Below are 23,923 nucleotides of genomic sequence, written 5' to 3' on the forward strand. Positions count from 1 at the left end.
CACATTCTACCATCATTCTACACTTGCTCAGCCTGTAGTTGAACAGCTCCTGACTACTGTCCAGGCTGCCTGTGTACGGCTTCATGAGCCATGGCATTAAGGGGTGGGCTGGGTCCCCAAGGATAACTATAGGCATTTCAACATCCCCAACAGTTATTTTCTGGTCTGGGAATAAAGTCCCTTCCTGCAGCTTTTGAAACAGACTAGAGTTCCTGAAGACGCGAGCGTCATGTACCTTTCCCAGCAATCCCATGTTGATGTTGATGAAACGTCCCTTGTGATCCACCAGTGCTTGCAGCACCACTGAAAAGTACCCCTTGCGGTTTATGTACTTGCCGGCTTGGTGCTCCGGTCCCAAGATAGGGATATGGGTTCCGTCTATCGCCCCACCACAGTTAGGGAATCTCATTGCAGCAAAGCCATCCACTATGACCTGCACATTTCCCAAGGTCACTACCCTTGATATCAGCAGATCTTCGATTGCGTTGGCTACTTGCATCACAGCAGCCCCCATAGTAGATTTGCCCACTGCAAATTGATTCCCAACTGATCAGTAGCTGTCTGGCGTTGCAAGCTTCCACAGGGCTATTCTCCTCTTGGTATTCATGCGCTTCAGGACAGGGGAAAGCAAGTCAAAGTTCCATGAAAATGCCCTTACACATGTGAAAGTTTCTAGAATCTGGATTGAAAGAATCGTCCCAGACCCACAACACTATGCGGTCCCATCAGTCTGTGCTTGTTTCCCGGGCCCAGAATTGGCGTTCCACAGCATGAACCTGCCCCATTAGCACCATGATGCCCGCATTGCCAGGGCCCGTACTTTGAGAGAAGTTTCTGTCCATGTCCTCATCACTCTCGTCACCACGCTGACGTCGCCTACTTGCCCGGTTTCGCTTTGGCATGTTCTGGTGCTGCATATACTGCTGGATAATGTACGTGGTGTTTAATGTGCTCCTAATTGCCGAAGTGATCTGAGCGGGCTCCATGCTTGCCATGGTATGGCGTCTGCACAGAAAAAAGGCACGGAACGATTGTCTGCCGTTGCTCAGACAAAAGGAGGGGCGACTGACGACATAGCTTACAGGGTTGGCTTACAGGGAATTAAAATTAACAAAGGGGATGGCTTGACATCAAGGAGAAACAAACAACTGTCACACAGAATGGCCCCCTCAAGGATTGAACTCAAAACCTTGGGTTTAGCAGGCCAATGCTACAACACACTAAGCTATCCCTCCCTCTGGTATTTCAGGGAGGACTTGGGGGGGGAGGGAGGAGCAAATGAATACCAAAGAAATCTGGTTCATTTCTTGTTTTGATCTACTCCATCTATCTTTTACATCTTTGTCTGGCAGCAGATGGATCAGAAGGACTGCAAGCCATCCACATCTCCTGGCTGCTCAACAGAAGATGGTGCAATAGGACTGCCTGCAGGACTAAAGAGAATGACCTGGTTGAGTCACTCCTAATTTAGTCCCTGCACCCATATCTGCCCAGGCGCTCCTGACCGACCTTACCGAGGCAGCCGGGAGCATCTCGGACATGAGGAGGATGGTTTTCAGGCCTATTGCACCGTCTGCTGCCACAAGGCAATGGGTTGCTGCTGCTGTGTAGCAATGCAGTACCGCATCTGCCAGCGCCCAGGAGACATACGGTGACAGTGAGCTGAGCAGGCTCCATGCTTGCCGTGGTATGGCGTCTGCACAGATAACCAGGAAAAAAAAAAGGCGCAAAACAATTGTCTGCTGTTGCTTTCACAGAGGGAGGAAGGGAGGACCTGACGACGACATGTACCCAGAACCACTCGCGACAATGTTTTTTGCCCCATCAGGCATTGGGATCTCAACCCAGAATTCCAATGGGCAGCGGAGACTGCGGGAACTGTGGGATAGCTACCCACAGTGCAGCGCTCCGGAAGTCGACGCTAGCCTTGGTATTGTGGAAGCACTCTGCCGAGTTAATGCACTTAGAGCATTTTGCGTGGGGGGGCACACAATTGACTATATAAAAACGATTTCTAAACAAACGACTTCTATAAATTCGACCTAATTTCGTAGTATAGACATACCCAAACTTATTTGATCGGGCCCCTCTGTGTCTGGAGTCGTTTAGGGGCCCCAGCCCCACAAGTATATATACTGCCACTGTGCTCTGATGGCAGACGGGAGAGCAGCGGCTGCTGGCCGGGTGCCCAGCTCTGACGGCAGGGCTGCGCCAACAGCAGCACAGAAATAAGGATGGCAACGTGAAAGGGGAGGGGAGACTCCCTGGAAGTGGCCAGCATGACCCTGCAACTCCTAACCTAGGTGGAGGGGCCAAGGGACTCTGCGCGCTGTCCCTGCTTGCAGGCACTGCCCCCTGCAGAGCCGGAGCTTGGCAGGAGCTGCACACAGAGCCCCCACCGGCCTTCCCTCCCTCTAGGAGCTGCAGGGACACATGAAGCCAGGTAGGGAGCCTACCAGCCCCACCGTTCCCCAGCCCCCCAGTGCCAGCCGGGGTTCTGGGCAGCATGCTGCCACCCACCCCCACCTCCAGTGCGGGTCCTGGGCCACCCCCCAACACCCTGCTGTGCTCCCAGACTGCCCCACCCCATAGAGCACCTGCAGACCTGGCCCAAGTTTTAGTTATGGGTAAATAGTACAAGTCATGGTCAGGTCACGGGCAGTGAATTTTTGTTTACTGCCCATGACCTTTACTAAAAATACCTGTGACTAAATCATAGCCTTAGTTATTGTGACATCTGATGAACTTCTGCTGATTCCTTACAGCTGGGCTCACACGGAAAGTCATTTTGTAGGCCCAATTCTCACAACCCCACCTCAAACCCTGAGTCAGCCCAGATACCGAAGGCGCAGTATACGGATCCAGATCCTGCAAAACTTAATTGGCACAAGTACCACTTCTCCCATCTGGGCAGTACCACTGAGGTCTGTTCACCCAGGTAAGGGCTCCTCATGAGGACAGGTTTGCAGGGTTGGGACCCGTCTTGCCACATGAGATGCAATAGTCTGGACCAGGATACCTTGAGTTTGAAAATCCTCTTCAAAGCACTTCCTATTGATGGTGAACTCCAGCTCCTCCGTGTAGCTGTACAGTTCTATTGGGGAAGACAACAGGAATTAGAGACAGATAGCCCCACTTACCAGTTCCAGTGCCTGAGTTCTCAAAGGGGCACCTCAGGGCCGATCTACTCATTTGAGCAAACACATGGAAACTGGATGCCTAAATTAACTAGATTGAGGACAGCCTGGCCTAGTGAAAAGCCCTGGACTGAGACTCAGGAGACCTTAGGTTCTATTCCAAGCTCTGCTCCTGACCTGTGGGGTGCCCTTAGGCATGTCAGGTCCCCATTCTAAGCCTGTTTCCCAATCTGTAACATATGGATAATGATCCTGACCTCTTCTATAAAGCACTTTGAGATCCATGGATGAAAAGTGCTATAGAAGAGCGAGGTATTATTATTAATAGGCTTTTCTACCACCACCAAGTGCCTCACAAGAATTAATGTACCTTAACTACACCTCTGTGAAGTAAGGAAGTATTATCCCCATTTTACAGACGGGAAATGGAAGGACAGAAATGTGCCTTTCCCCAAGGACAGAGTCTGTGGAAGAACCAGGAACAGAATCCAGATCTCCAGATTCTCAGACCAGATCCTTAATTACATGCACATCCTTCCTCTCTCACTTTGGTGCCCAAGTTTCAAAATCATACTCTCACTGTAAATGAAAAAAATGCAGCCAGGGTGAGGATGAAACATGGTGGGTGGGTTTAGGTAGCTCTGACTGAGCCTAGAAAATACTCTGTTCACTTTAATGTCACGCTATTAAAGTGGGGGATCCATAATTATTGCTAAGCTACAAAATAATACAACACACATAAGCAAAGACTCACTGAATGTGTGTTACCAGCACCACTGCCGTTTGCTATAACGGCATTTTTAAAATCTAATTGACATAACACCATTTATGCCACTTGTTTACTTTTTTGCATTTCCCCATTTCTAGTCAATTGCATCCCCAAGTTCTCTGGCACTAGCCAATGGGAATTGCTGGCACTGCGGGGAATGTTTCCTCGGGATTATTTTTGAAGTTGTTTCTATTGCCGCTGAGTTTTGTAGCGAAAGGGGTCACAAAAGTCTGGGGATAGATACAAATAATTATGATTTATCTTACAATACGAATGTGGATCAGAACCCCCATTGTGCAGGGTACTGAAACTGAGTGTGTCACGACTGGGATGTGGGCAATCGGGCAGGCCTAGTGGCTGCAGCAGGCATCAGAAGTCAAGCTAGTGGTCAGAGACAGCGTCAGGAATCAGCAGACTAGTCACAGAAGAGGAGTCAAGCCAGGAGTTAGAGCCAAAGTCCGAAGTAGGGAACAAGAGTGGGGTCTGTTCTAGCACCAGGCCAGGTACCGGCAGGCTGCAGAGACAGCTTCCTGGAACTCCTTCTGTGCCTAAATAATGCGCCTGGAGCAATCAGAGGTCACAGGGCTGCTGCCACTGGGTATTTGGTGAGAGGCATGTCCTGTGTTGCTTATTCCCTATGATTTATAGTGCACGCTATGCCCTGGCTGCCAAGTGACAGGGTGGAAGTGTTCATCACCTGAAGCCCTACAGACCCAGGTTCTACTCGGCTGGACCCTTAGAGGTCGAGACAATCCCTGCTTTAAGGAACTTACAGTGTACATTAAAACCAAGTAACTCGGGCCTTGTCTACACCACACAGTCAGCATTCATCGACAAAACAGCGGAGACAGACATACTGCAACACTCCTCCCGCTGATTTAACTCTCCTGCTACGCCAACAAAATAAAGCCACCTTGACGAGAGGCATGGAGCATTCTGCGATAAAGTTAGATCAACGCAGTCTCAGGGTAGACACTGCGCTTGGTTAGGTCGCTGTAAATGGCCTCCAAGAGGTGTCCCACAATGCCCAACCTGTATTTGGTGTCAAATTTGACCAACAATCTCCTTCTACAGGAAAACCCAATATGAACTGCAGGAGGTGGGTACTTCTATCTATAATTTATGACACTACAAGAGCGAAGGCAACCCTTTCACAGACTTTGTCCTACGGACAAACTCTGATGTTGCACCAGCGCATCCCAACCCACTATCACTTTTGCACCAAACCATCAAGTTGCGATGTGGCAGAATGACATTTCATGGGCTCCAAAAGCCATTTGGTACTGCAAGTGCTTGAGAGGCTGAACTTCCCCTCTGGAAAAAATCGAGATGGTCTTGATTCCTGATATTCACGAGATAAGGGTGAAAACTCCAGGAATGTCAAGTAATCGGTGCTCATTTAAATGGGGGTTTGGGATCACACAAAGGATAGCCAGGAGAACTACTTTCTCCTCTCTCCAGCGGTGGAAGGACACCTCACTGAGGAAATGTACTGCAACCCCCTCCGCACCAGCAGATCCTCTGCTTAGAAGTGCAGAGCTAAAAATAGTGACCCCTTTACAGTTTGCTGGCAGGAATATGCTCAAGACCCCCTGACAATTACACTGCAGAAATAGCCTGAGTCATTCCACTTGTAAGAACACAGGGCCCGACCTGTGCTTAACTCCCTCCCCACCCAGCTTATCCTGACCACAAAGCAGGACACGGTGCAGCGACGAAGGGGAACAGCTGAGTAACTCTCACAGTAAAGTAATTCCCGCCCTGGAAACAAACACCAAATGACTCACCCCTCCCGCGACTGGTTACCAGTCGCCCTGAGGATTATGCTGAGCACCCTGCCAGCTCTGCTTGGAGTTTGGAACGCGGGTGTGATGAAGCCACTGAGTGAAACACTGATATGAAACACCGATACACTAGGAGTCTGCATGGTCTAGTCATAGGAGCACAGAATGTGACTCAGAGCTTAGGTTCAGCTCAGACACCCAACAAGAGGGGGACTAGGAACGGGACAGGAAGCCTTTCACTTTTCAGCCCAAGTTGACTGATCAAAAGTTGTTACCAGCTGATGGCTATTCGGTAGCCTATGGAAGTGAGCTGATGAGTTTCGCGGTCTAGATCCCAATCACTGTCCTCAGCATCTTTTGGTTGACGGGCCCAGGGGTCAGTAGGAAATGACTTTGATGAGATCTTTCTGAGCAGGCAGGGTGGGTACCTATTTGAGAGGGACGGTGCAGAGAGGTTTCCACTACCTGTGCTGTACTCTGACTCCCTGAGCTGCTCCAGTTCTTGGAGAGTACTTCGGAGCAGTCCTCTGAAGCTATCCTGAGACCTTTTTCCTGACACCTTACTCCCCGGCAGGGAAGTGACCGGGCATCGGGGATCTGCTATTAATTACTCAATACCATCTCCGATTCTAGGTAATTATTTGGGATGTCTTCAACCTACTGCTTATGTCTGTGTGTGCTTAAATCTAATAAATTGTAGTTTTAGATAAAGTGCTTACCTGTATTAAAGTTTCATCAGACAGAATTGCTGTGTTCCCACTGATTTACTCCTGACAGTGCATGGAGTGAAACAGTGAAGTTACCACTGCTTTGGGTTTTGAAAGCCCTCGGTAACACCCCCTCTCCAGTGTTTAAGGACAGAGCTAATTAGACTCAACTACGGTATTGCTACACTACAAGGCTTTTAACAACACGCAGTGTAGCTAAAAGGCACGCACCGTAGCTGCTGTTTGTCGGCAGGAGCGAGCTCTCCCGCAGACAAAAAATTTCCACCCCCCACGAGCGGCAGCGGCCTTGTCGACAGGAGAGTGCTCTTCACACCAGCGCTTTTCATCTGTAAAATTTTGTCGTTCGGGGTGTGTGTTTTTTTAACACCCCTGAATGACAAAAGCTTTGCTGATGAAGTGACGGCATAGACAAAGCCTGACTGTCATTGTTTCTGTTCAGTGATTAGCAGAGGTGAATTGCTGCTAAGCAGGTCTAGGGGCATAGCTAAATCACAAAAGATCTGGGTTAAGCAGCGGAACCTCAGAACAGGGCAGAAGTGTCAGTGGGTGTCCAACAGTGGCAGCCCGTGACCAGCAGCGGCAGTGAACAGCCAGCTGTAGACGTGCACATCGACCATGGAGACACGGCTCAACACCCGCTCCCAGAGGCGGAAGGTGAATCCTTGCGAACATACCTCTGAACTCTGGGTCTTTGCTAACCAAACAGCCAGCTGTGAGCTGGGCGCACAGGAGCGGGGAGTGATGTGTTAAAGGGACATTTGTTCATCAGACTTTCCCACTGCAAGGTGGGAAACTGAGGCAAAGACCCTGCCCAGGACACTGTACAGTGAGGTGCCTGCTTACGGTTACATGATTTGAATGTGGTTGTGGTGTTTTCCCAAACTAATACTTGGTTCCCTTTCCCTTTTATTAAAAAGTTCTCTTTTGTTACACAGACTCGGTGCTTGCAAGAGGGGAAGTACTGCCTCTTGGAGGCGCCCAGGGTGGTGGTCAATTTTTGCAGATTACTGGCTGGGGGCTCAAGCTGCTTCTGTTTTGCAGTGTTAAGAGGAACCCCGAGATGTTGAACTGGGCTCTCGCTGCTGCTGACTCCACCTGGCAGAAAGGTTACGTACCAAATAAACAAGAAGCAGCGATTGTAACGTTTATCGCAACTTTTAGGATTTTGAAAAAAATTCTCATGTACGAGAAGAACAAAGAACGTGCAGGGCTCTTAGCATGCACAAAATCAAGAAAACAAGGCCACAAATGGGTCCTCAGTAATCTCCGAGGGGTGCTTGAAGGATTAACTAGCTATGGTGTGCAAAGCCCTTTAGACAGATAAAAAGCAGGAGGTTTAAACATGAAGAGCAGTCTCCTTAATTATCATCATCATGCTACTGATATTCGTCCTGCTATTGCCATTCAAAACTATAATCTGAACAAAACAGGAAGCAGAATCCACTGACACGTAAATACTTCTGGCAGAATTTGATTAAAAAAATAATAATTTCATCAGATAATATGACACTTCATCAGACACTTATTTTTAAGATTTTTTTTTAAAAAAAAAAAATTTTCACAGTTGTGCAAAATTCAGGGGTTTAAACATTTTTATTGTTATCTGGGTTTTAAGCATTTTTTATTTTTATTAATTTAGGTTTTCAGAGTTGCAGGAATGCATGGGGGAGGTGAGAGAATTATTTAATGAGAGTAGATGTTGAGATTCAAAAGTTAAAGCAGCATCCTGCTAAAAACACAAAGTGTCAGCATCATATGCAAAATATACAAAGGAAATAGGTCTTAAATGAAAGTCTAATAAGTTCTCAAGCAGCATTTTTCAAACTCAGCCTACCTGTAAATTACTGATACTGATGAAAATATTATTTTGCCCATTTCTGTGCATGATGAAATTGACGTTTACTGATAAAAATCAAATTCTCCCATGGCCACATGTAAAGAATCTGCTGCACTTCATCTAGGAAGGGATCCTATTGGCAAACCCTCTGGTTATATATTCTGATTTTGCTTTGCATGTGGACCTCCACCACCCATCTAACTTTTCTAGGTGATACTTCTTAGTCACGTACGTTTGAGTACATCTTGGTGGGCACAAACAAATGCGTATGGAGACGGAGGTTTTTTTAAACTAGATGATAAATCTATATTATGGCAAAGGCCAAATCTCCCGGCTACATACAATCGTGACCTCAGGGAGTCACATCACTCAGCGTTCTAGCCACTAAGGGACCACTTGGCGTTGGGTACGTTGAATTACAATCCAATATAAGCGAGAGGGGAATCTTTGCGGAAGAGGGTTTGTAGAATTATGATGGGGTTCATAGGGCCCCACCCTGGGGAACATCTGGTATAGTACAGGAGTCTTGGACTGCAAGAGCTCAAGGCTGTGTGCATCATGGAAGAAAGGAAAGCTGTGTTATTGGCTCTTCGTGGCTGCCCACCTCTGGATTATCCCAAAAGAGGGTCCAACCCTGTTCCAGATGCAAGGAATAAGGGCTACAAGAAAGCTGCACAGATCCACTCACATGAGCACTTAAGTTACAAGGGAGGCAGATCTCCTGCTCAAATCTTTCCTGGGCAAGATGAACACTCCCCACCATTCAAGGCAGCTCAGGTACTGTCTGGCAGGCCCACTGATACACACACCAGTGAGAGGAGGCAATACCAACCCTCTTTCCCTGTGCGAGAGCCTGAAAGGGGGCTTTTAATGTGATCCAACCTCGAATGAACTTGGGGAGATTTACACGTCGCTCAGGGGAGGTGTTGCATTAGACAAGGAAGGCCAACACCACTTTAGAAGTGACCTCAGTGCATCTCTGCATCACCACTCTTTCTGTTTGGTGATTACCAGAGTCGAATCACCTCTGAGCAGGTCTAGAGGCTATGCCTTAGACTTGCGGTCAGGACAGTGGTGAAAGAAAGACAATGCAGAGGCTGCATTGGCCGTGAGGTTTCCTGCTACCCAGGGAAATCACTCAAGATCTGGGTTAAGCACTGGGACTTCAGAACAGGACAGAAGTGTCAGTGAGCGTCCGACCGAGGCAGCCGATGACCAGCAGCGGAGTCAACAGCCAGTTGCAGATGTGCACAGCAACCACAGAGACACCCACTCCCAGGGGCGGAAGGGGGACTCTTGCAAACACACCTCTGAACTTTGGGTCTTTGCTAACCAACCACAGCCAGCTGGGAGTTGTTTTGTTAGAACTCCCTTCACCAGGCGCTTTAAGGTTTGCTGTGTTACATATTTCATTTCCCAACCTAACCTGCAGCACAGTTAGGTAGCTCTTGCTCCACCCCAGAAACGGATGCATTTCCGGGAAGGGTGACATAATTCCCCTCTGCTGTGGATGACTTGTAAAGCCCTTTGGAATGAAAGGCGCTCTATAAATAGAAGATGACATTATTAAATATATACCTCTGACTGAACTGGTCTTATTCTGCAAGTGATTTTATACCCAACGGATGCCAACTTCAATAGCTCAGGAGAACCGACATGTAGCAAAAATCTCCTGACCTCCATTTTTCGCATGTTTCTTTACCTGATAATTCAGCAGCGTAGCCGTCAGCATCCCCGTACTCAAACTCCACACTGGGGCAGTCCACTGAGCCCTGGGGGAGAGAGATTCCTTTGTCAATAGAAAGACAGGAAACCGAGGGGCTTCTCTCACACACCCAGAAGAAATAGAACAATCACAGTCAATACACACACATAGACTACACAGCCCAGGTCTAACACGGCATCTCACTTTGTTGCATCTTTTATTTATAGCTTCAGAATATTCTGTTTAAAATAAAGAGAGCTGGAGGAGACAAGCCATTTCCATCAGGCCCATGTAGTTGTCAGGAAAAATCAAGGCAGCCCCGGGTGAGGGGCTGGGAGAGCGTTGGGAGGATGCCAGGGGTCTCTCGGCACATATTTCCCAGCACCACTGACAAAGGTTTCCATTAAGGTTTATCAGGAGCACATCAAATTAAACCACGCCAGGGCCTTCGAATCAGGGGACAGTTATCCAAGCATACACAAGCCTCATTGTGGACACAGGTCTCCAGAGCCGCCTGCTTAAAATACCGGGTCATTTGGGAAGAGCTATTTTTACCATCCTCCCAAAGCCATGTTTGGGCACTTCTGCGGCATGACAATAGGAAGCAGGCCAGGCTTCCAGCACACATCACATGCATCCGATGAAGTGAGCTGTAGCTCACAAAAGCTTATGCTCAAACAAATTGGTTAGTCGCTAAGGTGCCACAAGTCCTCCTTTTCTTTTTGCAAATACAGACTAACACGGCTGCTACTCTGAAAACTGGGCAATACATAGGTACCGCAGGCTCCCCCAACAGGTCACGGAGTCTGGCTCTTATAAAAGGGACCCTGCCTTCGTTTAAATGGACCGTTTCTCATCTGATCATGTTCTGATCTATGGTACAAATGCAAACACAGTTTGCTCCTAAGTGGAAAGCTCTCTTATGATACAGTGAAATGACGGCTTTCCCCCACCCCATTTAAACCACCAAAGAAGAAAACAAAGCCCCTCGTGCCCATGTGGGAGTCCTCAAATACAAATGGAAAATCCCTTCCCGGGATGTTTTCCTGAACAGGGGCCATAGAGCAGGACCTCAATGTATGAGTAATCTCAGCAATCGGCTACTTACCGAATAAGGTACTACTTAAGGTGAGTAACGGTGACAAAGTCAGGCATTGAAGTTTTGTTGTTTTTTTTAAATTGTCTCACATCAGCTGATAAAGGTATATAACAAAACAAGATCTGGATAACAGAAGTCCCAAATAATAGTGACTAAATCTCATTTTTCTCCTCCAATTTCCCCCAACTTTTATTAAATGTGACATTATCTTTCTTTGTTTCCACAAATTACGTTCCAATAGAATTATACAGGCATCTTTCATGTTTCCTGGGAGTCGACAAACTATCACTATAGTCATTCATCCATTCCCTTTTTCAGCCACGGAACAATGTCCCGTGGCTATATTTTGGCCTATATGAAATACAGTTACTTTGGCTACGTGTGTGTCTTTAGCCGATGGAAAACGTGAGATCTGAAATTGGTTATTGGGGCATGAACCTTTGTAAATGATCATCACAGAGAAGAAAGTAAGTGGAGTAAACACACACAGTGTCTCCGATGAGAGACCACATGGGAGAACTAGAAGCACCACAAATATCAACTAAAAAGAAGTGAATTTAGAACCTGAAAAGTATCAGTTGATACGTCAGGTTAAAAAAAAAAAATATTCCACCATTCAAAGCTAAAATCCTGTTTTAGTGTTAGAGTGCGAGCAAGTGCCAGAAGTAATAGTTTGCACCATCAAGATTCATAATCATGAATGACAGATAACATCTGCAGAGACGGTCAGAACAGGGCCTAATGCAAAACCCACTGATGTCCTCAACGATTCATTGACTTCATTGGGCTTTGGATCGGGCCCAAAATGAACCACCATCACCAAATGTTGTGAGGTTTTCCAAAATTTGTTTTTCCTCCAAATTTTCAAATCACTTCCAATGATCGGGCATCATGTGTCCTTTCAATATATAGTAGCACCTCAGAGTTACGGACACCAGAGTTATGAACTGACCAGTCAACCACACCCCCCATTTGGAACCGGAAGTACACAATCAAGCAGCAGCAGAGACAAAAAGAGAGAAAAAAAGCAAATACAGGACAGTGCTGTGTTAAACGTAAACTACTAAAAAATAAAGGCATAGTAACGTTTCAAAGCTGTATTGAGTCAACGTTCAGTTGTCAACGTTTGAAAGAACCGTAACATTTTGTTCAGAGTTACGAACAACTTCCATTCCAATTTATAATTTATAATAGGGAGCAAGTTTCAACCCTGATCATCCCCCTCCATCCCACTGCCCAATAATTCCCATCAGTGGAGGAGAAGGCAGACAGGCAGCATGATTCAGTGGGTAGACATGGACCAAATGGCAGCAGCTGAAAGTGCCAAAACACCTGCAACAGGTTGAGGACTGCACAAGATGCCTTACTGTAGAGGAAACAGTAAAGCTGGGAATTAGGTACTTTCGGACCCTAATCCTGACCCTGCCATCAATTTACTGTGCAGCTCCAAGCAACTCCCCTTCTGACTCAGTGTTCCCATCTGTAAAGTGGGGATAACACCCACCCCCTTTAAATTGCATTGAGAAGACTGTCTGTACATTTAGAGCACTGTCTGTCTGTCGGTCTACTTTAGAGCACTAGGTAAGTGTCACGTATTGCTGTATTCTGCCCTGGATCCATGAGAAACAAGCAAATATGAAAGACCAGTGACAGACTTAAAATGTGAGAGCTCATGAACTATTAGGGCTATGAATGAAGGCACTTTGTACCTTTGGGAGCCTGGCCCCCCAGCTTTCCAATGGTAAAATGTCTTTAGCTGTTGTAGGTCATGAGGGCTCAGTTCTTACATTCACATCATTCTGATTACCAACTTACTTTATTTCCCTGTTTGAACTCCAGCATGATTTTAGCAGACATTATTTTGAGCACTGTTGGAGTTATAAACCAATGCTTTTTAGCATCTCCACCGTAGATCCCTGCTTTCAAATTCCAGCTGCTCGTAAAATATCAGGCCAAATTCAGTCCTGTCTTAGGTGGGTGAAATTCCACTAAAGTCAATGGATTTTGCCTGCGATCAATCGCTAAAAGGCTGAATTTGGCCAACTGCCTGTCACACATATTGGATGCCAAATGCCACGGTGGTGGGTGGGGAGAAGACCGAATGATATGATTTTAAGATCCAATGTCCCATTAGCTGTCTGTACTAGAAAGCTGACATGGGCCAGTGTAAACGCTGTCAGGACCAGTCAACATTATCAAGCACTTGACTGGTTTTCTTTTAAGCCCAGAACAAGTCCTGCGAGGAGTTTTCCTGATGTAGCTGGGATAAATAGCCAGTTTTACCATCAGCTCCTGCAGAATCACAGTGGTCACAAAGCAGGTCAACAGCTGAGCCAGAAATAGAACTGAGATGTCTCGACTCCCTGCCCCCAGCTCTACCAGACCTTCCATTCAAGCTCTAACATTTGGTCTCACACCTTTAGAGAGCCTTGACTGCACAAAGCGTAGTACGTAATCAATGCTTAGACCAAAAACACTGCGCTGACCAACTAAGTTCTGAGCTCTAAAGCCTTGGAGGAATTCAGTTAAGCCCTTGCGCCTGCAAACGTTAATCCACCCAGCAAAGGGGCTGTGACGCACGGAGCTAAAACAAAAAGAATACTGCACCTCGGACCAGAAAATGGATTGAATGCGTCTGGGTATTGAGGCCAGAATTCCACTGCCCATGTCAACTGTGTGTTCCTTGAAAGAGACCACCTCTCTCGCATCTTGTTCAGTGCCAAGCCCAAGTATTAGCTACGGTTAAACTAAAGCTTCCAACTCATACCTACAGAACATAGGGCAGTGTCAACAGGTTTTTACAGTTCATGGCCAATCCTGTTCCACCGAGACAGATTCCTACCATCCGCCTGTGTTCTACACATTAAGCTCTCTCTATATAGGTCTACTCAACTGGGTTACCCCAGCATCTAAATTCATCTCTCTTTTATCAGGTTCATACCTAGAGTTAAACTGAGAAGTGATTAAGCGATTCCCTGGTGCTGGCATCGAAGAAAACCCACCACTGTGGAGATGAGATGCCCCAAATCAGAGCTATAAACTCCCCGAAGAATGTCATAAGCAAAAGGTCCAGAAATGGCAGGATGTTAAAAAGAAGTTACAGCAGGTTTTCGCTGAGAGAGAAATGAACTGAAAACGTGTTTTAGAGAAGACAGTTTGGTAGGGCCTTGGCTGCACCAGCACTAATAGGCACAGAGTCCCATTCTCCTCCCTTTGAAATCAACGGCAACCTCAGTGAGACCCTGTCCCCTGCCACTTCTGCCTCCCTCGTAGCCCATCTGCTCTGTTCCCCACGAGCGCCTCTCTACTTTCTCCCATGCTGGAACCGGGGTCCTCCTTGATCCCACACGCCACGTGGTGGCCGTCAAATCCCTCCTCTTCCCACAGCGACCCTCTCATTAAAACGATACCAGTTCTTTTTTAAATCCACACTAACACAAGGCATGTCAGGCTGGGCTGACAAGTCCCCAGCCCTGCTCGGTACAGCCTTCCTCCTTCCATCTCCCTCAGTTCCCTGTCAGGATTATAAACTCTTACAGGCAGAGATTATATCTCCAGTGTTTTCCCCTGGAATTGAAATAGGGGGGAGGCTCGAATTTATCCGGGGGGGGGGGTCAGGGCCGATAAGGGGTGAGACTGTGAGGGTGAAGGTGGCTCTATGGCACCATAGTAAAAACTGAAATGTTTCATGACCATTTAATTAGATTTAACTCACGTTTTAAAATCATCACAAAAATTAAAGTTGCCTACTCAAGCCTTCTATGAAGCACTATACCCTCATCCTTCTTGGTTTCTTGTTATAATTTTGCACAACTCTGTTACTGAACTTCTTGAATGCAATGCGGTCACCTTTGGTGGCTTCTCGTGTGTCCGGTACTTCCATTCCTTCCACTGATATGCTCATTAGATCATTCACAAGATCAGGCAGAAGGCGACTTCTTTCAGAAGACAAAATTCTATTCAATGAGGCAAAAGAATGCTCAACTGTAGCTGTTGTGACTGGGAGTAACAAGAGATGAATTCCTACTTCTTTCATCCCAGGAAACAGAGCACAAAGATTGGGTCAAGCCACTAGTGATGATAAAAAAGAAAAGGAGGACTTGTGGCACCTTAGAGACTAACCAATTTATTTGACCATAAGCTTTCGTGAGCTACAGCTCACTTCATCGGAAGTTGAAGTCAAATCTTCATTCATTCGTCGTATGATATTCCACTCTATGTTCAAATTCTCTGTTCTGTCCTGAGCACGACAGCCCCATTGCTGGTAGTGCCTCACTCCACCCAACTGTCCGTGTTTTATAGGACAGGGATCTGTAAAAGCTATGAGGAGAATCATAGAATATCAGGGTTGGAAGGGACCTCAGGAGGTCATCTAGTCCAACCCCCTGCTCAAAGCAGAGCCAATCCCCAACTAAATCTATAAGTCGCTGTTGTAGATTTTTAAGAATCGAGTCGTGTACTTTTTCAGTTGTCTTAAACACTTCGTGTCCTCTTCACTTAAGGATTCAATAGAAATGCCTTTATTACTCAACTTCTGGACTGAAGTCTTTGCTTCTTCCAGTGCGTTTTCAACGGATAGCTCTCTCATTAATCCAAATGTAGCTTCTATTTGCTGGACAAAGATCTACTACTGTTGTAGCAGATGCCTGGACAGCATTGTTTAATGACCCAAGTGGTTTCCACAGTAGACTTACAAGGGAGAGAATGGCAATAGTCTTCTCTGAACATAGTAGCAAAAGTAATCCACCAGCCTCACTACTTAGATCCATCCCATCTTGGAAGATACTTTCCAAAGCCAGTAATAATGGCTGGAGTAATTTTAAGGAATTGGCGGCTGTGATTGCAGAGCCATTGGCCATTATCTTTGAAAACTCGTGGCGAACCGGGGAAGTCCCGGATGACTGGAAAAAGGCTAATGTAGTGCCAATCTTTAAAAAAGGGAAGAAGGAGGATCCTGGGAACTACAGGCCAGTCAGCCTCACTTCAGTCCCTGGAAAAATCATGGAGCAGGTCCTCAAAGAATCAATCCTGAAGCACTTGCATGAGAGGAAAGTGATCAGGAGCAGCCAGCATGGATTCACCAAGGGAAGGTCATGCCTGACTAATCTAATCGCCTTTTATGATGAGATTACTGGTTCTGTGGATGAAGGGAAAGCAGTGGATGTATTGTTTCTTGACTTTAGCAAAGCTTTTGACACGGTCTCCCACAGTATTCTTGTCAGCAAGTTAAGGAAGTATGGGCTGGATGAATGCACTACAAGGTGGGTAGAAAGCTGGCTAGATTGTCGGGCTCAACGGGTAGTGATCAATGGCTCCATGTCTAGTTGGCAGCCGGTATCAAGTGGAGTACCCCAAGGGTCGGTCCTGGGGCCGGTTTTATTCAATATCTTCATAAATGATCTGGAGGATGGTGTGGATTGCACTCTCAGCAAATTTGCGGATGATACTAAACTGGGAGGAGTGGTAGATACGCTGGAGGGGAGGGATAGGATACAGAAGGACCTAGACATATTGGAGGATTGGGCCAAAAGAAATCTGATGAGGTTCAATAAGGATAAGTGCAGGGTCCTGCACTTAGGACGGAAGAACCCAATGCACAGCTACAGACTAGGGACCGAATGGCTAGGCAGCAGTTCTGTGGAAAAGGACCTAGGGGTGACAGTGGATGAGAAGCTGGATATGAGTCAGCAGTGTGCCCTTGTTGCCAAGAAGGCCAATGGCATTTTGGGATGTATAAGTAGGGGCATAGCGAGCAGATCGAGGGATGTGATCGTTCCCCTCTATTTGACATTGGTGAGGCCTCATCTGGAGTACTGTGTCCAGTTTTGGGCCCCACGCTTCAAGAAGGATGTGGATAAATTGGAGAGAGTCCAGCGAAGGGCAACAAAAATGATTAGGGGACTGGAACACATGAGTTATGAGGAGAGGCTGAGGGAGCCGGGCTTGTTTAGCCTGCAGAAGAGAAGAATGAGGGGGGATTTGATAGCTGCTTTCAACTACCTGAAAGGGGGTTCCAAAGAGGATGGCTCTAGACTGTTCTCAATGGTAGCAGATGACAGAACGAGTAGTAATGGTCTCAAGTTGCAGTGGGGGAGGTTTAGATTGGATATTAGGAAAAACTTTTTCACTAGGAGGGTGGTGAAACACTGGAATGCGTTACCTAGGGAGGTGGTAGAATCTCCTTCCTTAGAGGTTTTTAAGGTCAGGCTTGACAAAGCCCGGGCTGGGATGATTTAACTGGGAATTGGTCCTGCTTTGAGCAGGGGGTTGGACTAGATGACCTTCTGGGGTCCCTTCCAACCCTGATATTCTATGATTCTATGATTCTAAGACAACAGCCAAGGATCTATCATGAGAGAGCCAGAGGGTTTTCCCAGGTTGGACGAATTTGAACTTCAGTCCCAGTGTATATTCTATATTTTCCAAGATATTCAGTCTTTTTGGACTCTTGCTGAAAAAAACGAGTATAATGAAGACATTAAATATATAGGTTTCAGAGTAACAGCCGTGTTAGTCTGTACTCGCAAAAAGAAAAGGAGTACTTGTGGCACCTTAGAGACTAACCAATTTATTTGAGCGTAAGCTATATAGCTTTTAAAATGTCTTTTGAAGAGTCTGCAGCTCGTACTAGCGCTAGTTGGAGTAGATGGCCTCTGCACTGTGTACAGGTGAGATTAGGGTTACACTTTTCTCTGAGCAAAGCTTGTGCTCCACCATGTCTTCCAGAGAAGTTTGCAGCTCCATCAAATGCACAAGCAGCCAACTGTTTGGGGTCCAAAGGACAAGCATTTAACTCTTCAAAGATGTGGGTTGTCACAGATGCAGCCGATGTGTCTTCTATAACTTGAACATCTAGAAATGCATCTACTGGCCTACCACTGACATCACAGTACACAGTTACTTGATGCCCATTTGCATTGGTGCATTCATCAGCCATGTATGCAATTTTTTTTTGTGATGAGAGAGTTCTTCACTTTTCCAACCGTTGAGTCTTTCACTGTTGCACCACATGATTCTAGCCAGTCAGTTGAGTTTCTTGCAGAAAGACAGTGAGCATTTGCTGGTCTTGTTCAGAACCAGTGTTCAACTTCAGGATGAACAAGTGACAATGCCCTTAACATTGGCCTCCAGTTTGTAGCGTGTGGTATCTCTTCCTTAAATAGAAAGTACGATGCCACGGCCATGTTTGTTCACATGAACTGTGTTGTGTCTCCAGCATTCTTAACAGCCTCATGAGCACTCACCGGTGTTGTCCTTGCTCAGTGGAGACTCAGATTTCAGAGCTGCTTTCACATGAGTTCACCTCCCAGCTCGGGGGCAAGACGGCACCTTGCTCATTCCTCCAGCTGCTCACTGTTCGCTCTGGCCACTGTTGTTCGTTCTGTCACTGTTCACTCCATCGCTCTGTTGCCAATAGCCCTGTGCCATCACCTTCTGCTGCCACCTGCCACTGTGACCTCTGTGAGCTCATAGAATATCAGGGTTGGAAGGGACCTCAGGAGGTCATCTCGTCCAACCCCCTGCTCAAAGCAGGACCAATCCCAACTAAATCATCCCAGCCAGGGCTTTGTCAAGCCTGACCTTAAAAACTTCTAAGGAAGGAGATTCCACCACCTTCCTAGGTAACGCATTCCAGTGCTTCACCAGCCTCCTAGTGAAAAAGTTTTTCCTAATATCCAGCCTAAACCTCCCCCACTGCAACTTGAGACCATTACTCCTCGTTCTGTCATCTGCTACCACTGAGAACAGTCTAGATCCATCCTCTTTGGAACCCCCTTTCAGATAGTTGAAAGCAGCTATCAAATCCCCCCTCATTCTTCTCTTCTGTAGACTAAACATCCCCAGTTCCCTCAGCCTCTCCTCATAAGTTATGTGTTCCAGTTCCCTAATCATTTTTGTTGCCCTCCGCTGGACACTTTCCAGTTTTTTTACATCCCTCTTTTAGTGGGGGGCCCAAAACTGGACACAGTACTCCAGATGAGGCCTCACCAATGTCGAATAGAGGGGAACGATCACATCCCTCGATCTGCTGGCAATGCCCCTACTTATACATCCCAAAATGCCACTGGCTTTCTTGGCAACAAGGGCACACTGTTGACTCGTATCCAGCTTCTCATCCACTGTAACCCCTAGGTCCTTTTCCTCAGAACTGCTGCCGAGCCATTCGGTCCCTAGTCTGTAGCGGTGCACTGGATTCTTCCGTCCTAAGTGCAGGACTCTGCACTTGTCCTTGTTGAACCTCATCAGATTTCTTTTGGCCTAATCCTCTAATTTGTCTAGGGCGCTCTGTATCCTATCCCTACCCTCCAGCGTATCTACCTCTCCTCCCAGTTTAGTGTCATCCGCCAACTTGCTGAGGGTGCCATCCACACCATCCTCCAGATCATTAATGAAGATATTGAACAAAACCGGCCCCAGGACCGACCCCTGGGGCACTCCACTTGATACCGGCTGCCAACTAGACATGGAGCCATTGATCACTACCCGTTGAGCCCGACAATCTAGCCAGCTTTCTACCCACCTTATACTCCATTCATCCAGCCCATACTTCTTTAACTTACTGTCAAGAATACTGTGGGAGACGGCGTCAAAAGCTTTGCTAAAGTCAAGGAATAACACATCCACTGCTTTCCCCTTATCCACAGGGCCGGTTATCGCGTCATAGAAGGCAATTAGATTAGTCAGGCATGACTAGCCCTTGGTGAATTAATGCTGACTGTTCCTGATCACTTTCCTCTCCTCTAAGTGCTTCAGAATTGATTCCTTGAGGACCTGCTCCATGATTTTCCCAGGGACTGAGCTGAGGCTGACTGGCCTGTAGTTCCCCGGATCCTCCTCCTTCCCTTTTTTAAAGATGGGCACTACATTAGCCTTCTTCCAGTCGTCCAGGACCTGCCCTGATTGCCAGGAGTTTTCAAAGATAATGGCTAATGGCTCTGCAATCACATGCGCCAACTCTTTTAGCACTGTCGGATGCAGCGCATCTGGCCCCATTGACTTGTGCACGTCCAGCTTTTCTAAATAGTTGGTCTCTTGAGGTTCCACCAGCATTCAGTGATTTCGGCTGAGCTCTCAGTGGGGGAACCTCGCTGCTAGTCCAGGCTGGCCCGTCTCTGCCACAGAAACACTGCCCCACAGCAGGTCTAGGCACTTAGACCTGATTATCAGTGATTTCAGCTGTAGTGGTCACTTAACAAAAGACTCTCGATGGAGCCTACTCAGTTCTGTCTTTAAACAGTGGAGAGGGGCAGGTCAAATGGTACTCGTGATTCAGGCAGACCATCAAGCAAAACACCCGTCCCCACCCTCTCTCTCAATGCCCTCAATCAGCAGAGGCGAAGTACAGTTCTACTGCTCTTTGCTCCTACAATAAGAACAACATTTCATTACACACGCACCCCGCATTCCAGTGATTTGTAACCCAACCGCAGCCAAAATCGATCACTTGGGCAACACAGCTCTGTTTGCTGGATACCTAGTAGATTAGGTGTGAATGTAAACACAATCTGGTCCTGAAGCCTTTCCCCGCAGCCCCCAGCTCATCACTAGCTGTCAGGGAGAGCTCATTTAGACTTCGCTTACAAATCATCATTTGAAATTATTAGGTTGGCCAACATCACCGAAATGAATGCACTGACATTGTCATAAAAACCAACAGCTGTATAAGGAAGCTAGTCTATGTCCATACTTTTCAAATCTATTGTATTTTTTCAGATACACATATTTTATCATACACTGTATATGCTTTTAAAGTGTGTATTAATGTTTCAATTTCAATTCAAATTTGCAAACAGTCACTAAACAGGCAATACTGCATGTAACTAGTTCACAAAACTGGGGGGGGGGGGAGGGGTGTTGGGGGAAATTCAGGGGGTGTGTGGGGAAATTCCTGGTGTCTCCATTTGCCATGCATCTATGGGGCTCCAGCCAAGTATTAAATAAATACTGCTAACTATCAAGGTAGGAATTAAGAACGGCCATACTGGGTCAGACCATATGCCCATCTAGCCCAGTATCCTGTCTTCCAACAGCGGCCAATGCCAGGTGCCCCAGAGGGAATGAACAGAACAGGGAATCATCAAATGATCCATCCCCTGTTGCTCATTCCCAGCTTCTGGCAAACAGAGCCTAGGGACACCATCCCTGCCCATCCTGGCTAATAGCCATTGATGGACCTATCCTCCATGAATGTCTCTAGTTCTTTTTTGAACCCTGTTATAGCCTTCGCCTTCACAACATCCTCTGGCAAGGAGCTCTACAGGTTGACTGTGAGTTGTGTGAAGAAATACTTCCTTTTGTTTGCTTTAAACCTGCTGCCTATTAATTTCATTTGGTGACCTCTAGTTCGTGTGTTATGAGAAAGAGTAAATAACACTCCCTTATTTACTTTCTCCACACCAGTCATGATTTTATAGACCTCTATCATATCCCCTCTTAGTCCTCTCTTTTTCAAGCCGAAAAGTCCCAGTCTTATTAATCTCTCCTCATACGGAAGCTATTCCAGACCCCAATCATTTTTGTTGACCTTTTCTGAACCTTTTCCAATTCCAATATATCTTTTTTGAGATGGGGCGACCACATCTGCACACAATATTCAAGAGGTGGGCGCACCATGGATTTATAGAGAGGCAACATGATATTTTCTGTCTCATTCTCTATCTCTTTCTTAATGAGTCCCAACATTCGTTCCCTGTTTTGGCTGCGGCTGCCCATAGAGTGGATGTTTCCAGAGAGCTCGCCACAGTGACTCCAAGATCTCTTTCTTGAGTGGTAACAGCTAATTTAAACCCCAGCATTGTGCGTGTATAGCGGGGGTTGTGTTTTCTAATGTGCATTACTTTGCATTTAATTGCCCAACCGGAAGATACCCGGTATCCATCTAATCAGTATCCTCTCCCTGCCTGCCAGAATCAGATGCTTCAGAGGAAGGGGGAAGAAATCCCGTAATGAACAATTATGAAACAACCTGACGGTAATGGCAGTTTCCTAATCCCGGGCAGCTGGCTAGTTTCTCACGCTTCAGGAAATCAGCCGATTGGTGCAAATCGGGGATTTTAGTCTCCCTCTAGGTACAATATTGGACGGTTCCCCAAGGCACCCAGAAGCAGGCAGCCCTCAGATACGACGGGGCTGGGGGACTGCACAAAGCCCGCGAGGAGACAAGCTGCCCTGCCTCTCCTGGCAAGGCACCAGGCGCAAGCCATGGCTGGAGGCAGCGCACCTGAGCCGGCAGAAGACTGGTCCCACCCGCCTGGGAAAGCTCAAAGCCCACCTCAGCCCCCTGCGCTCAGAGCCCAGCCCCGGCTCACGCTCCGCCCGGCTGGTGCTTCCATAACCCGGCCACCCAGGCTGGGGCCGGGCGCAGGAGGTGGCAGCGGAGCCGCAACCAGCCCCAGGGACGTGCCCCGGGGGCCCTGCAAACCGGCCCCCGCTCACACCGCCGACCGACCCACCCACCCACCACGTGGGCCCCCGCCGCGGCCGCCCGAGCCCCGCAGCCGCGGCCGCCCTGCGCCGAGCACCCCCGCGCCCGCCCTGCGCCGAGCACCGAGGGAGGCACCAGCCCCGGGGCGGACCGGGGGGTCCCCCACCCCCGGGCAGGGCGCCCCGGCCCCCGCTCACCTCGGACTCCTTCCGCTGGCTCCTGAACAGCTCCCGCCCCTTGGCCGCGGGCTGCAGCGGCCGCCCCTTGCCGGGCGCCCCGTCCCCGGGCCCGGCGCCGCCCGCCGCCTCCATGCGCCCCCTCTGCCCTGCCCGGGCCGGCACGTGCGGGCGCCGCCCCCGCCCCGCGCCGGGGTCTCGCCACGCCCCCCCGCTGCCATTGGCTCGCTGCCCCGCGGGGGACACACCCCCCGGCGCTGATTGGAGCGGCTGCTGCGGGGGCGGGGTTGAGGGAGAGGGGCGGCTGGGCTTACAGCTGGGGCCATGTGGGTTGGGGCTGCGGCCCCCAGCCCAGGGGGAGAAGCTGCTGCCAGCCGGGGGGGGGGGATAGCTCAGTGGTTTGAGCACTGGCCTGCCAAACCCAGGGTTGTGAGTTCAGTCCTTGAGGGGGCCATTTAGGGATCTGGGGCAAAAATGGGGGCTTGGTCCTGCTTTGAGCAGGGGGTTGGACGAGGTGACCTCCTGAGGTCCCTTCCAACCCTGATAGTCTGTGAGTCTAAGGGGAGAGGCTGCTGACCCGGCTGGGATGGGGTGAAAGGCTGCAGGCCCCCATGGGAAAGCAGGGAGGCTGCTGGCCCTGGGGGCCAGGGAGCAGCCTCTGGCTGGGAAGGGAAAGCAGGGGAAGAGACAGACAGGTCCTTTGCAGAGCAGGATCGGCTCAAAGGGCGGTGGTGGTGATGCACACCAGGGGATGGGTGAGTGGATGCAAAGCTTTAATCCAAGTCTGGAGACTCCCTTTCACAGCACTTTTCCTCTGAAAGGATCCCTGTGCTGCACTTTGTGAACCAGACAGACTCAGTCTGTTCCTTTACAGCAGCTGAGCTGCCTCCAGGGTGGAAGTTAAAAGCCAGAAGCTGAGCACACCAGGGGACAGAAGTGGATGAGCAGGAATTTTAATCCAAATGACAAAGGTGACCCTCCTCCTCTCATATAAACACAGAGCCCACAGGACCTCAGATTCTAAATTCTCAACATGCCCCCTAAGAAACCTTACAGGACTCAATTTATCTTCCTGGCCTGCAGTCCATCCCAGTTTGGGTCAGCCCTTAACACTGATGAAGACTTTCGCTATGTCCTTGGGCACACCCTAGATTATAAAGCCAGAAGGGATCACCAGTTCATCTGATGTAACCGGCATATCACCAGCCATTAAATTCCCCCCTAGTTACCACTCTGCTGAGCCCAGTAACTTTTGTTTGACTA

The 23,923-nt window shown here is 48.1% G+C and overlaps 1 protein-coding gene across 7 annotated transcripts in view; it reads right to left on the reverse strand.

The window, feature by feature from the left end:
• Nucleotides 1-22,797, reverse strand: part of STRIP2 (striatin interacting protein 2) — a 103,936-nt gene extending 81,139 nt beyond the window's left edge. For 6 of the 7 annotated variants that reach the window (XM_078851196.1, XM_073328936.2, XM_078851195.1 and 3 more), the window contains exons 1-3: nucleotides 22,682-22,797; nucleotides 9,958-10,027; nucleotides 3,020-3,094 (exon numbers count right to left, since the gene is read on the reverse strand). In XM_078851196.1, coding sequence (XP_078707322.1) covers nucleotides 3,020-3,094; nucleotides 9,958-10,027; nucleotides 22,682-22,795 — 259 coding nt within the window. In that variant the 5' untranslated portion in view covers nucleotides 22,796-22,797. Of the gene's footprint in view, nucleotides 1-3,019; nucleotides 3,097-9,957; nucleotides 10,028-22,681 lie in introns of those variants that run through there. The other variant, XM_078851197.1, reaches the window with a different exon arrangement.
• Between the last annotated feature and the right edge of the window lie 1,126 nt (nucleotides 22,798-23,923).

This window comes from Lepidochelys kempii, chromosome 1, assembly GCF_965140285.1.
Source record: "Lepidochelys kempii isolate rLepKem1 chromosome 1, rLepKem1.hap1, whole genome shotgun sequence".
NCBI lineage: Eukaryota > Metazoa > Chordata > Testudines > Cheloniidae > Lepidochelys > Lepidochelys kempii.